We start from the raw sequence: 16,345 nt of genomic DNA, 5'->3' as shown, positions 1-16,345 counted from the left end.
TAATAATAATTTTAGAATAAATTACCATTTGTACCTATAAATTTTACAAACACCGATAAAAGCACCCACCAAACAAGAAAACTAATGTTGTACCCATGAAAGATGGGTTCCGTGTGACAATAGTACCCAAACTCTGATTTTTTGTTAACTTTTTTATAAAATACCCAAATTACCCCTTTTATCTTCTTCCCCAAATTCCATACTCTCACCACCCTCACCCTTCGTCTTCCTCCGCTACCGCCAGCCACAAAAAAAAAAATTAAAAAGATTAAAAACTGTGGATTATTTTTTGAGGTTATTGTTCAAATATTATGGATTTGTAAATCTAGTGCAGAATAAAAAAAAGTTTGAAATTAACCAACAAAAAAAACACATTTTGGTTTCTTGGTGTCACTGTGGGAACAAGAGGGGCAGAACCGAGATCCTTTAGGAACAAGAGGGGAAGAACCAAGATCCTTTGGGAATGGAAAGAAGGATAGGTCGGAGACAGGATGAAGATGTGGTAGCCTCGGTCACATTTGTTGTAGAAAAAAAGCTTCGCCGGGGACTCGCCGGAGGAGCAACGCTTGCAGATGATGTCGTCGTCGAAGGTGGGCTTGGGAGTGTGGATCCCTCTTCACCCTGCATTCCCTTGGCCATGTTTTCAATCACACTCACCATGTTTAGAAGCTCATCCTTATTAATGTACTCTGCCACCATCATCCCTCCTTGTTCTCTAGTACTCACACTGGAACAAGATCCTTCAACAATAATAATGTTACCACCACCACAACCTTCTAGAGGGTTCTGCGGTGGCCTCAGAAGCCTAGCCTGAGCGACGGCAGCTGCGGCGTGAATATCAGTCCACCAAATGGCATGAAGATACTCCAACAGCAGCCCCCTTTCCCTATAGATCGACGACGCTGAGCAGTGCTTAGGGTCACCGTTGGAAAGAGATCATGGCCGCCAGCCTCTTGTTGGCTCTGGTTGCTAAACTCTGCTACTTGTTGCTTGAAAAGGGTGTGCTTTTGGTGTGTGTTGCAGCAACAACAATTCTCTGAGTGTTGTTATTGCATCTGAAGAAGGGAACAACAAGGGTAATGATGTTGAAGCTGATTTGTATTTGGATTTGGAGAATAAATTGGGATTTGGAAAAAGGAGAGATGGAGGTTGAGAATAAAGGTTGGAGGAAGACATCAGGTGCTAGAATCTCAATGGGATGGTGGCTAGCGGTGGCGGAGGAAGACTAAGGGTGAGGCTTGTGTTTGGAATTTGGGGAAGAAGATAAAAGGGGTAATTTGGGAACTTGATTAAAAAGTCAACGAAAAAATCAGAGTTCGGGTATTATTGTCGCACAGAACCTATCTTTCATGGGTATCACATTAGTTTTCTTGTTTGATGGGTACTTTTGTCAACGTTCACAAAATTTAGGGTACAAATGGTAGTTTATTCATAATTTTATTTTATTTTTGGATGGAGGACTATTATATCTGACGGAGAAAAATGTTGAGAATTAATCTGTATATTAATTTTCTTTATATTAGAGACTAAAATGTCTGTTTTTTAAATTCTTAGCGACTAATTTGGGTAATTACTCTACTGAAAAACAAACTGGAGACTGATTTGTCTGCTGGAATAAAATTTTAGAGTTGATCTGTGTATTAATTTTTCTTAAGGACTAAAATGTCTGCTTTTAAATTCTTTGAAGACTCATTTGGTTAATTGCTCTAATAATAATAACCACTAAATAATAATAATAAACATATAAGTATAATAATAGTAAATATATAATATAATAAAAGTACAATAATATAATGATAATAACAATAACATCCCTAATAATAATAATAATAATAATAATAATAATAATAATAATAATAATAATAACCACCGTAGTAGTAATATAATAATTTATTATAATATTAATAATAATAACAACCGTGTACTAATAATAATAACTGGAAACTTTTGAAAACAACAACACAAATAAAGTTATTTGTAATTAAAATAAAAAATACTTATATATTAATTATTATCTGGGTGTTTAATAATATACTCTTGAGCTAACATAAAATCATGAATCATTTTAGTACAAATAAATTTATACAGCAAAAAAATCTCCCACAATCTTTCCTGATTTTCTCTCCTCATACACAAGCTTTTTCTTTCTCCTTTTGAAGAACATTTTTTCTTCACCAACTTGAGCAAAATGCAAATGAATATATAAAGCATATAAAAGGCCAGCTTGTATACATGTCGAACATGCAACATCTCTCCCTTACAAAACGCAAGTTATGATTTGCCCAGCGCTCCTGGAAAAAGTAGTCAAAGCGGCAGATCTTGTCTACATGTAAGAGACACGTTTCGATGCATGCTTTCATCTCTTGGCAAAATACGAAAAAGCAAGTTGCATTTTGCATAATCATTTTCCTTTTTTTCCCTTCTCTTCTCCTAACAAACGCATGTTGCATTTTGCAAGTCTGTGAGGATTCAGATCTACATTTTTACATAACACACCATGATACAATATACTTGAATTGCACTACTTTTAAATTCATTCTTAAATTAATTTCTAAAAAAATTTCATTATTGTTAGATTTTTTAATCAAATTCGACCGCAAATATATTTATCGTCAGATGAGATCCCAATAAAAATTATTCAATGAAAAATAATTATTCTGATTGATACAAAACAAAACATCATTATAGTTGAATTGTTTCGAAGAAAATTGTCATGGTTGACTAATAAAAAAGGCCTTTTATTGTACAATTGAATTTTCCAAAACTAAATTTTGCGGTAATATGTTGCAATTTTTTTCAATTATTACAAAATATTGAAAGTAATAAATGTTTTAATAAATAATATTTTCTATTATTTTAATTTTTTATTCGTAATCATATGATAAAATTTACTATTTAAAAAATTCGAATATAAATAATATTATGTATTACCAAATAACAAAAATGGTTAATATAAAGGTCTCAATCAAGTACTATGAATCCTAACTAATAAAATTAACGGTGGTTATAGATCCACATAATCATTTACGTTATTCTTGTCACTGTCTTTTTCCTCTTACATTGGCAATATCATGATTAATGGTGAATCCTCCATAGTAGAGTTGCCTCTTACAAGAATTTGTTGATAGTACATCATAATATCCTCTATTATCTTATGAATCTTTTTTCTATCTCTCAAGATTTCAACATGGGTTGCTAAAATGACTTACCTATCCGTCTTTACCATTGACTTGTGTTCATCTAAATGAGCAAGTATGACGTGAATCCACTCCTCAACTTCATTTCATGGTGGCCTTAATCATGCAAGTTTTACTTAAGATTGTGATTCGTTAATATAACTTTGTGATGGTCTCTTGAAAACATAGAGGTGTATTTGTAGTTGTGGAAGATGTCGCTAAATGACCCAACCCGAGAGTGTTAGAAAAGAAAGATCATTTTTCATAAATGCTCTTTTTGATTGGCTGTTCAAAAGTCTCCAACCAACTGCATTAAGACCCACTTGCACAATAAACTCCAGCTGCTACGTCCTTCCCCGTCAATGATCTGCTCCCTCTGCCATGTAGCTCCTGCATGCGAAAGGAAAGTAGAAGGGTGTGAAACCATTGTTCTTCGCTCCGCCGTGCACTTCCGTGTCGTTGTAGAGTCGCATGGCTGCTCATTTGTCGTGATGTCGTTGTCGTCGTGCTTCCCCCTTGCCCTATTTTGTGCTACTCGATCGCTCCCTCTCCCCTATCTGTAGTTCATTCTTCCCCCTTGCCCTGTTGTTCCAATTTATTTCCTTTGCCTTCTTACTTTTGTCCCGATTTAATTTGTTTGCTTGTTGATCTATTAATTTTGCTCCAATTTCATCCATATTGTTTGAATTTATTTATTCTATATTTTGTTTGTTCAAATTTTGCGTGAGAGCACCCTTTACTCCCTCTTCCGGTCTGGGTGTGCCCTCTTATTTTTAGGTTTGTTCCCTTAATTATTTTGTTAATTTGTACTTATTTGTTTTATATTTATACGTTTAGTGCCTTTTTCTTCTCTCCTTATTTCTTGTTCTTGTTCTTATATTTGGTGTGAATTTATAATTTTGCCAAAGAAAAAGAGGGAACAAAAAATTCATTCTAAGATGCATTTATTACAGAGACCACTATTGCAATTATTAGTGATTGTCTCTCATTAGTACTCTTTACAGTTACAAAAAAAATGGCATGGTTATTGATTATTATTATTAGTATCAGTATTAGTTAGTATCAATTAATTGATTGAACTTGCTAGTTGTGATTCGGAAGGTTAAGGATTTGTATGGTTTTATAATGACAGATTTTTATTTTTACTACCCAATCACATCTTCATTGAAATTGACTAAGTTGTTAATTCTGTTATTTTGCAGATGCTTCTAGTACACTATGCTTTAGCATGTATAAATAGCTCTTTGTCTTTCTTTATTGCACTTATCTTTCAATTCAATACTTACCAACTTGTGAGAATTATTGCTTAGAATTATTTAATAGTACAGCTTTTGGTTCCTGTTAGTCTATTATTTTTGTTTAATTCTTAGTTTCTCTTCTCTTCTACAGTTAGCTTATTGAACCTACCATTCTCATAATGTGACCCCAATAATAATAACCATGCCTATTCAGTTCAACATCTCTCTATACTAACAATTATTTAAGTGGACCTTACCTCATATAATGAATTGAACCATTGGATGAATATGAACAAATTAAGTTGCTTTTGTTTTGTTTTGATCCACATTTAGCTTAATGAAAATGTTTTTTTAATATGTAATATCATAATTTTTAAATATGTAATTAAAGGAATAGTGCCAATAATACATATTAAACAAATTTGGGTTAGTGTCTCACACAAACAATTAGTAGTATACACTTATTTTTCTGTTTAATTAAGTAGGACTTAAATAATGCTATGGTGGATTAATTAGTTAGTAATTATCACTATATTTGAGTAATTAAGTATTACTGGGAACATAGATAAGATTCTGTACCTAGAATTAAGAATTTAGTATTACCACTATATATTTGATTTCTTTTATGTTTCTCAAAATTAAACTGTCCTATGTAATTAAAAGTTTGTAATATTGTGAAAACTCTTTTGCCTTAAATAATATAGTGAGTATACTATAATACTACTATAGATGCTTCTATTCTTCTATTAGAGAACTAATATGTCTATTGTAGGGGACAAAATCTAAACTTTTTGCTGGTGTGGATTACTCATCCACCTCTAGTTTAGTGAACTACTGAGTGAAGCAACTTGTGTATTTTTGTATTTGTGCACTATATCAGAATAAGTTAGTTCCATGGTCTCCTACTATTATTTTCTAAGCCTTTGGCTCTTTTGAATCTAGCTAATTGTTGTTCTCTTTAATATAATTTTGATGCCATTGATATGCATTTATTTTACGTCTAAAATTATTATTATTATTTAAACATGACTAGTTGGTTATTATTATTCTTAACATTAGACAAATAAAGAAACAAATTTTGAATAACAAAAATCATGAAATCAACAAAGTTATAAGAATTAGAATATTGATTGACACCAAAATTCAAATAGTGTTTGAATATGGAAACACAACTATAGTTCACACATATATCCTATGATTATCACAAGATTACTTAAAAACCTTAGTTAAGGAAAAAGATAGTCAGGAGTTAAATCCAAAGGGAATTTGTAATTATAGTATAACATATGTTTCAATCTCTATCTTTGCTTGTCCTTGTAATCAAAATAGTTGTTTATTTGTTTGTTTAGTTTTTATATTTGTACCTAATTATTTCTCTTTCTTTATGTGCCTCTATGACATCGCTTTAATGCTTGCACTTATTTATAATTCTTTAAAGAAGAGTAGTGTTTGTTTTCTTCACTTATTTGTATCATTATCATGATTATTTATACTATTTTTCTTTGGTTTTTCATTTTCTATCTTCCATGGCTACACCTTTTAATAAGCAGGCATCAATTGTTTCATCACTTGTAAGCATCGTTTTCTCCTTTATGTATTACTTTAGTTATATGCTTTGAAATTATAGTGTTGACCCCTATATTATGTAAAGTTTATAAATCATATCATATTCTTTATTGTATATTAGACACATTGCATAATGATGTGGAGTTGAAGTGTTCCCTGAAATTGGTTTTCATGTATTATTGTGAATAAAAGTTTTGTATGAATATTACCTTTCCCAAGTAGAGTGATGATGAATAGATTTGGGTGCTTCTTTCTGATGCTGTTTATTTTTTCCATCTTGTGCATGTTATACTATATTTTGTATCTTTTGATAGAGAATTGCTATTGTTTTTGGTTCTAGATTGTATTTTTTTATGTTTGTTTATTTTATGTCTAGCTTGTAATTTATGTGCTCTAGCTCGTAATTGATTATGTTTGTATATTTATGTCTGTGTAAAAGAATTGTGGAGATTGAAGAACATAATGAATTCTCTAGACTGTTGTCTTAAAATGATTTACTTGCTCAAACTCTCGGAAAACAAAACACTCGAATAGAGTGCGTGGCATGGGCTTCGAACTGACTTTTAGTCAACTCTTTGATAGGAATTAACATTAGTCGAAAAATGGAGCTCAAACAGAGGGTTGCTACTTGAACTATAGGTAGAGGTGAGAGCCTAGAAATTGAAAAGAAAGGTAGTGGAGGATGAAGTAGCAGTACAAAAACATCGATAGATGGTGGTGTCTTTTAGATGCCCACATGTTGAACCAGCAGAAAAGTACACGTCCTTGATAATTCCTGCATTCAATGAGGAGATAGGCTTCCCGGAGCACTTGAAGTAACAATGAAGTATGTCGAAGCACTTTTGATTTCTCTTAATTGAATTGTTTCAAATTCTTAAGCACTCCGGGTGTTTCATGAAATGCTTATTTGTTTTTCTTCTTATTGAAAATGCAATAATTGATGTTATTTAAGAATAGATTATCAATTTGTAAGGGAGGACTAAAATATGAGTGAGAATGATGACAATGATTCCTCAAATACGGTGGTTCTACCTTTTTAGATTTTGAAATTAGCTTATTTTATGAATTTTTATGAGTTTCGGATTTTAGCTTATTTTACTTAATATTGTTTATTTAGTGTTCTTTAATGCTAATATTTAAAGTTTAATAAAATATGATATAAAGAAAATAGGTTATAGAAAAAAATGGTATAAACTATTGCAATTAGTCATTTTTTTAAACGTCATATATGAAATTGCGGCTGTTTAAAACAATCACATTTTTTTAAAAAATCACATAAATTTGCGACTATTTCAAAACCACTGCAGATTATTTTTAAAATCCATTTACTAAAATGGCGGCGGTTTTGCAACTGTTGCAAAATCAATTATTTGATTTGCAGCGATTATACTAGCGATTCTTGTAAACTGCCGCAAAATCACATGCCCGCGCCCCTGCTGTTATGTTATTCTGCGACGGTTGAAAACTGCCGCAATTTTCAAAAAAAAATGCCACTATTTGACATGTCTCTTGTAGTAATAATCTTATATAATCTACCAAAAGTCACCTCTAAACAAAGAATTTTTATTTAAATAAAACTTTTTATTTACTAATTTATGCAATGGTCGGAAGAATTGTATTTTTATGTATTATATCTCAATTTTGCAGAATTAGATTGCAAAAATAAAGTAGAAAGCAATTTTGAAGTCACTTTCTCCAGAAAATCGAAGAAAAAACATATGATATGAATAATGTGTTACACTACACTGCTCTTTAGGTGCTTATTGACATTTCTACTCTCTAAGAGCCACATTTCTTATTTATTCTAAAAAAATAAGTATTAATAAAGATTCAAATAAAACAAAAAACAGAAAACAAAATGAACACTAATAAGAAAAAAATTTAAATTATGTTTTAGTTCAAATTCTAAAAATTTTGTATTTTGACAAATTTATAAATTTATAGTTAAAAATTATATTTAAAAATAATTAAAAATTATATTTTAATTCTTTCAAAGTTTGAAATAACAAACAACGGCATCATGATATTTTTTATATACATTATTAATTTTACAAATTAAATAATAATTTTATTGGCATGTTTTAATTATTTTCTAAATAAAATGTTGTATAAATTTAGTTAGTCTCTTTATATTTCTTTATTATGACTATCTATTACTTTTAATTTTAACTTTATTTTTATATTGGTGTCAAATTAGTGGCAATTAAAAGAATGTACACATAGTAGAATCATCTAAAATTAGTCAAAGTTATAATACAATGAATTTTTAATAAGAATTTATATACATATATATAATATATATAGGTTAATTTATTTTTAATATATTATAATGTAATCATATCTATTTCAAAGTATATATTTGGGTAAATCACATAAACAAATCAAATAGGAATCAATATTATACAAATATCTTAAAATAAAATGGCTTATATGCATGTTTGATTTTATCTCTATATAAGTCAAATAAATTAAATTCAATTTATATTTTTCAATGTAAATCGAATCAATTAGATTCGATTTATTATATATGCTATGCTAATCGTAAATCGAATTTAATTGATTCGATTTACTACTTCTACAGTAGATATATGTCGATTTAGTAGTGATACAGATTATTAACATTTTCATATTACTTTTAAAACATAAATGTCAACTAAAAAATACCCCATTTAGATTCAAATAAAATATAAAAAAATAATGCGAATAAGAATAGAAATTCAATTTTTGTGTTTTAGTTTGAATTTCAAAAAATTTACATATTTATAAACTTATGAATGTAAAATGGAATATTAAGCGATTTCTAAAAATTCATCAAAATCATCATTTGACTCATTAGCATCTAAAATATTATTATCGAGACTTTTGATGTTAAAAAAATTAATATAAAGTATAGCCCTCCAAGATGACATAGGAGTTAAAACTGAAATTTTTTCGAAGTCAAAAGTAACAGATAGTTATACAATATATAAATTGACCAACTATATTTATACAATATCTTGCAAAAATAATTAAAATACTATATCAATTAAATTATCATTTAATTTATGAAATTAAGTATAAAACTTATGCTTTGAAGATTTTATGCTCTGAAAAAATCCAAGATAAAAGTAATATCATCAAAGCAATAATTTCTATACTTAATTTCACAAATTAAATGATAATTTAATTGATATAATATTTTAATTATTTCTCAAATTACATACTGTATAACTATATGTTATATTCAAGTTTTAACTTTTATGCCACCTTAGAAGGCTATACCTTATATTAATTTTTCAACATCAAAAGTCTCGATAATAATTTTTTAGATGCCAACGAGTCAAATTATGAATTTTAATAAAGTTTTAGAAACCGTTTAATGTTCTATTTTACATTCATAAGTTTATAAAAATATAGATTTTCTGAAATTTAAACTACAACACAAAAGTTAGATTTTTATTTTTATTCGTTTTGATTTTTTTTGATATTTTATTTCAATCTAGCTAAATGGGAGTATTTTTTTATTGACGTTTATGTTTTAAAGTTAATATATGGTATGTCAATAATTTGTATCAGTAATAAATCGAACCAACTAGATTCGATTTACATGTATATGTTGCAGAGTAATAAATCAAATCAAATTAATTCGATTTACTATTGATATAGCATATATAATATAGGAAATCGAATCTACATTGAAAAAACATAAATCAAATTTAGTTAATCGATTTATATAAATTTATTTTAGAACATGCATGTAACCTAATTCACTTTAGAATATTTGTGTAATTTTAATCCTTAAATGATTTAACCGTGTGAATTACCTTATATGTTTTCCATTACTTCTTATGGTGCTTAATTTCTTTTTTTTTCTTAAATTGTTAATACATTAAAATATCACAAAACATGTTTTATTGTTTTAAAAAATCTAAATTTAAGGCTAGTAATAAAACGTTAAAATATTTAGGGTTAAGTATGGTTTTGGTCCCCAACGTAGAGGTCAAAAATCGATTTCATCTTCGACTTTTTTTCGCTACAAAATGGTTCCCAAAATTTTAGTTTGTTTTAAAATTGTTTTTTTATCAATTTTATTTTTTATTACCAAATTACCTTTCATTAAAAAATTTAAAATAAAATAAAAAAAAGAAAGAAAAGCATCAAAGGAGAAAGAGAATCGGGGGAGGGGGAAGCGAGAAAGAGAATGGTGGAAGGGGGAAGGAAAGAGAATTTGAGGGAGAGATGAGGGAAGGCCGCACCGTCGCACCGCTGCATCACCGCACCGCTACACCGTCGCACCGCCGCCTGTGATCGGAAGGGGAAACAGAGAGCAAGAGAGGAGAAAGCTAAGGGAGAAGAGAGAGATCGAAAGGGAGAAAGCTAAGGGCCATTGCCGCTGCTCTTCGCCGTCGTCGCCGCCGCTCCTGCTCCTCGCCGCTCGCACTGCTACCCACGTTCTTGCTGCTGCTCCACGACCCTCACCGCGCGCCACTTCTTCTTCTTCTGTGAACTGGATTTTTAGTTTTAAATTTTGTTGATGGTTCTGAGTTTTGATTGTTCTGATTTTCTGAGTTCTGATTTTTTGATAATTGATGGTTCTTCTGATTTTCAATTTTGTTGATGGTTCTTCTTCTTCTTCTTCTGATGATGACTATGATGATAATGGTGGTGGTGGTAGTGGATTCTGGTTCAACTTGGGCTTCTGGTTGATTTTGGGAGAAGTTCTGATGATGATAATGATGATGACCATGACGATAATGGTGGTGTTTTGGAGGGTCTGGGCCTAGACTTCTGTTTTGCTAGCTTCTGTTGAGTTTGGTTAATTTTGGGGTGAAGGGGGAAGGGTATTTTCGTCCGAAGGACGATTTTAAAACAAACTGAAAATTTTGGAAATCATTTTTTAGTAAAAAAAAGGTCAAAAACAAAATTGATTTTCGGCATCTACATTGATGACCAAAATCATATTTAACCCAAATATTTATCGATCTTAACCAATTTTATATTTTCTTTGTAGGATTTAAATTTAATATGTGCCATTTGTACTCATATTAAAATTATTATTAATAAAACTTTTAAACTTTGTATATTGTTCATATAAAAAGTGTTAGTATATCCTCTTAGAATACATATTAACTAAATTCTTAAAATTTTTACTAACATCTCCTAATGATATATTTTAAGAGTATCATAAAAAAAAATTAATAATAAATTTACTTAATCAAAATGGAAATGGTTGTTGAAGTAATTATGGAGTATTAGTCGAGTTGAAACTTGAAAGTGGCACAACTTGCGGTTACCTCTTTTCAGTCAAAGGAAGTGGAAGACTGATATGATACAGAGAGTGTCACGTCACGTGATTGGTATGCCTTCTGTCGACTCCACGTGTCATCTGATTATTGGATGTAGAAACTGCTGCGTTTCGTAAATGTCTATCGTCCGGTATCTACTTATCTCATCTCATCAGTCATCACCCATCACCTCACCAACCGGTAACAAATAAAAAACAAACTGCATGCTTTTGTTTTGTTTAAATACATAATTTTTATGTTACAGAGATTAAACGGTGGTTAACAAGTAGGGCCGTTAGAGTTAGATTTTCAGAGTTTCAGAATTCAGAGTTTGATGATAGAATATCTCGAATCATTTCTCCTTCCATTTCAGTTGCTTTTCCTTCGCAAATAGTACACACAGACTTGGCGATTTTTGCTGAAATTAGTCAAATTACACCTGCTAGAATTGAAGCACAAAGTTCTCTCAGTTCATTCGGTTCAAAACTTATATAGTAGTAAGGAATATATGAACAAGAAGCGCAGTTATTCGATTTCGGCACTATTTACTCAATTTATTTACCCTTCTTTTTCCGGTAAAGGTGTCGTTAAAATCATTATTTTGACGTGTTATTATTTTTTTTATTGTGCCTACAAACTTTTTCCGGAAAATTTGTTTCTCCTTTTGTTCCATTGGGCTCCCTCCCACTTGCGCTGCTGTGTTCTTCTGAGGTCTGTCTGTTGTCTTTTGTGTGTCCACGCTTAAACAGTGGTATCTGTATCTAGTCATGCACGCTCTTATATGTTATTCTCTTCCCTTTTGAACCCCATACCATACCATAACTTTTCTAGGAATTTAATTTTCGCTTTTTATTAAATTATTTAACTAAAGCGAATTTTAATTATATTTTTTTAAAAGAGTTAAAATGAAAACTCTAACAAAAAAAAACATTTATCTTTTTAATATTACTAATGCATTGAATATGTTTTTTATTAAGGCTTTTGGTAGCAAAAACAATAAGCAGTGTTAAGCTAGTATTTAAATTTAAATTGATAGATTATGGATGGTATGGGAAGTATGTGTGAAGTGTGATTACTGATTAGTCTCACCTTTTAAGCATCTCTCTCCGACGTGTTCTTTCTTAGCTTTCTCCTCTCCTTTATTATCTTCTTTTCTTTATTCTCTCCATTCTCCAAGGAATCTATCTCACATTCACACTCACACTCGCTCACAAACACATAACATTTTCTCCTCTTCTTCCATTTCACTCTTCCAGACTACTCACCCCCTCTACACTCTCAACACTGCATACAACAACAACAACAAACATATACATGGCTGCAACTACTGCTTTTTCTTGTTCTGCTTCTTCTTCTTCTTCTATGAAGCACACTACTCAGCACCTCAACCGAACCAAACTCCTCATGGAACAACAACACCCAACCAAGCATCCATATCCTAAACTCATACGAATACGCGTCACCGACGCCGACGCCACCGATTCCTCCAGCGACGACGAACCACCTACCCACTCCTCCACACGCCGCCGAGTCAAGAACTTCGTCAACGAGATCACCATTGCCCCCTCCGCCCAAGAAGCCACCGATACACTCGCTTCCAACAAGAGAAAGAAGAAGGCCAAGTCTACAGCTGCCATCGCAGCTCCGCCCAGCCGCCGGCGTCAGTCAAAGGCCTTCTCCGGGAAGAAGTTCCGGGGAGTGAGGCAGAGACCATGGGGGAAGTGGGCTGCTGAGATAAGAGACCCTTCTCGCCGCGTTAGGTTGTGGCTGGGAACCTACGACACCGCCGAGGAAGCTGCCATGGTGTACGACAACGCTGCCATTCAGCTTCGCGGCGCCGACGCTCTCACGAACTTCATCATTCCGCCGGCGCAGTGCTCGGCGGAGGATAACAATTCCAGCGAAGAAGAATGCACTCCAATCAGCAACAAGAAGGAGAAGAACATGTTGTCTCCCACTTCGGTTCTTCTTCGATGTTGTTCGGAAGAAACAGAATGCGCAACCGCCACCAGTGAAGAATATGAGTATCAGAGCGAGTCAATGTTTCCGATTCCGAACGATTCACTCTTTGATTTCCAAACAGAGGAGATTTTCAGCGATGATTTTTCAAGTGTGTTTTTGAGCTCGATTGACGAGACTCTTTTGGATTTCGGTTTCAAGAGTAGTAGTCCTTGGTACACAGATTATGATGACACTTTCCAAGAGATTGCGGATTTCTTTGTCTCCGATCCTCTTGTGGCTCTCTGACTACTCACTCTTGTTCCATTTTTGTTCTTCCTTGCTTGCATCGCCATTTCAAAGAAGAACGGGCAAGTTTTGTATCGGCGGGAAACAAATGTTGCAACTTGCAAGCAGTTTTGTTTTAATTAATTTCACTTAATCCAACATCAATGTATGTATTATTAGTCTTCAATCTTCAGTTTGGTTGTATCTGTGTTCTAGTGTAGTGCGGTCCACCCTAAAATATGTATGTTTTGATTTTAGTTGTGCAAATTCAGGATTTTGGAAGATGAGGGCAATTTGAAGGGTCTATTTTTGTGTTAGTTGGTAAAATGAATCATAGATGAAATGAAAGGCTCACACGCACATCTACCGTGAGCAGTGAAGTTGTACGTATGTCCTCCGTCCAGAGTACTTGAGATGAGGAATTTATCTTTTCAGTTTTCTCCGTATTTATTTGTGTTGCGGCCTCTACTTAATGCCTTCAGCTACATACTCACCAAATATTCAAATCTTGCCAACAACTTTAATTTCTTACCAGAAATTTTTGCTGGGGGTCGTTTCGTTAATCAGGGTAAACTCACAACTACCCATGGTTATTATTTACATGCCCATTCAATTCATCACTACGTTTTAGGGATTCAATTCCGACATAAAAAGGTTAATTTGAACATCTACAGCTGGTAATAATATTCATATTTCAGAGACTGTACTCTGTCAGTTGTTTTCTCATTTTTTATTTATTTATTTTTTTTGGTGTTTACAGTTTACCACAAGATGAAGTCATTTTGTTTACTTTCTTTTATAAAAGAGAAGACGAAACATTTTTATTTTTGGCACCACTCGAAGGGAAAGCCAAATTTAACATATTAATGTGCATCTTTTCCGTTTCTATTTTCTGTTTCGGCCAGATTGAGCCTTGTCCCGAACTTCCCAGAAAAAAGCAAAAGGGGAAAAAAAATCTGAGAGGATCATTGAGATGCCAAGTGGCAAATAAAACCGTCATTTGAGGTTGAAACTTGAAAGAGACCGTAGAAAGTTGGAACGATGAAATTCTTATTCTTATTCAAATTGAATATTGTTACCCCTAAATTATGTATCATCGCTTTGCTTTATTTATTATATTTTATTTTGCGCTTCTTGTATACATTTCATTTTAGTTTAGTGTCGAAAATCAATCGTAATCGAAGAAAAATATGGTTAGCAAAATATAAAATAAAAAATTTGTTTCGAGAGGTACCTGAAACGTTGATTTGGACATGGACGTGAAGTTTAGATCTCTTTGTATGGTAGCGTCCGACTTGTTGAGTCGAGGTGCAGTCTGTCCAAGTTTTTCGTTAGGAGGTGCAGGTGATACTTGTAAGAGATTCCGATACTTAAATTAACAAGGGCTTTAGATAGATTTTTAGTAAATTAGAATGTAAGTTATACTAGAGGGGTGTCAGTGTATTTATAGCAGAGTCGATAACTACCTTTGTTTGGAGTAGTTCCATCTTTATTGATGGATAACTGTTCACTTTATCTTGAAAGTTTGATGGCATCTATTTTTTAGGGGAGATAGAGATTGCAGGAGAGATTTCCAAAAGGTAATTACTTGTTTGGGTAGGTAGAGCTGGCCTCCTTTGCAATGTTCGACCTCTTTAAAGAGGTCGGATGAGAAAGGGATCTTTTTTCTGGATTGGGATGACAACCCTTATTGGACATGGCTTTAATTTATTGGATCAGGGTATAAACAATGCCACTGTTGGAATCCGAGTTTTATACTAAGTCGAGTTTGAGCATTATGTGGCTTCTTCTTGGACGTCGGGTACCTCGCATTTCTAGAAGTTGAGTACTCGACGTGTTTCAAAAATTTGAACATTTTCCTCTTTAAGTGAGGGGCAAATGTTGCACGGTAGTTTTTCTTGGAATCCGCGCATGTTTTAAAGAGGAGTTAAGTCATTGTGCCCTTTTGTCCCTTTTAAAAGCATTTTTGGCTCTTCTTCTTCTTCTTCCCTTTTTCCAACTGTTGAAAGCTTTTTCATTTTCTTATCTGTTCGCAAAAACCTTTCTTCTTCTATTCTTGCCTTCTAGTCGTTCTTGATTCCAAGATTTCTTCATTCTAGATCTTTTAAAGATTTTGCTTTGTGGAGAGGAACGTTCGTGACTTGCGGTGTTGACGTGCCCCCTTTTTCTTTGAATTTTCATCAACGTTAGTGCTTTTGTTTATGTTATCAGTAGCTTTGCGTTTTATTTGTGGTGTGGCTATTTTGAATGAATAGAGATGCTAGCAATGTGCTTCTTGAATTTCGGTAGTAGTCTTACTTATTTTCTTTGGGACTTTTGTTGATTATCGTCGTTTACTCTGAAGGCTTTTTTGTAATCATTTTTGTTGATTGGGTCACAACGGATTTTTGTTGATTGAATCACCGTTGGTTATTTGGGACTTTTCTGAGTTTTTGTGAAACTGTACTGCAACTATTTGTTTACAGTCATAATGCCACCAATGGTGTTGTTGCTATGTTGTTACTGATACCATAAGAGGGACACCGTTTTGGCGCTTTTTGTAAAAAAATATTAAAAAATGGCTTTTGTTGGTTTTTACTTGCTTTTGACCGATCTCTTTTGTACGATGTCCGAGTTGTTGGAGTAACGACTTCTTTATTTTGTATCTGTAGGTATAGCTTATACATCGCGTGCCGTAGTTCTAAACATGTAGACCAAAGTTTCCCCTAGTCTTCTAAATTGGGTAGATACCACTGTTCTTTCCTGTGTTCCTGTAGTTGATAAGGAATATTGCGATACCTTCCACAGGCATCATAAGATCTGTGAAAACAGAGAAGATGAGAGGAAGTATGAGTTAGTAGTACTCGATCCCCAAGAGAGGATTTGCTTTCCTCCT

General features: G+C 32.6%; 1 protein-coding gene across 1 annotated transcript; it reads left to right on the top strand.

Annotated features, from left to right (window-relative positions):
- Positions 1-12,377: 12,377 nt before the first annotated feature.
- On the top strand, positions 12,378-13,970 carry LOC107479788 (ethylene-responsive transcription factor CRF2-like). Its single transcript, XM_016099894.3, has one exon. It carries the CDS (start codon positions 12,559-12,561, stop codon positions 13,489-13,491), a length of 933 nt encoding a protein of 310 aa, XP_015955380.1. The 5' UTR covers positions 12,378-12,558; the 3' UTR covers positions 13,492-13,970.
- Positions 13,971-16,345: the final 2,375 nt, after the last annotated feature.

Source organism: Arachis duranensis, chromosome 3 (assembly GCF_000817695.3).
Source record: "Arachis duranensis cultivar V14167 chromosome 3, aradu.V14167.gnm2.J7QH, whole genome shotgun sequence".
NCBI lineage: Eukaryota > Viridiplantae > Streptophyta > Magnoliopsida > Fabales > Fabaceae > Arachis > Arachis duranensis.
The sequence above is the reverse complement of the archived record's forward strand: the minus strand, read 5'-3'. Positions and strand labels throughout refer to the sequence as shown.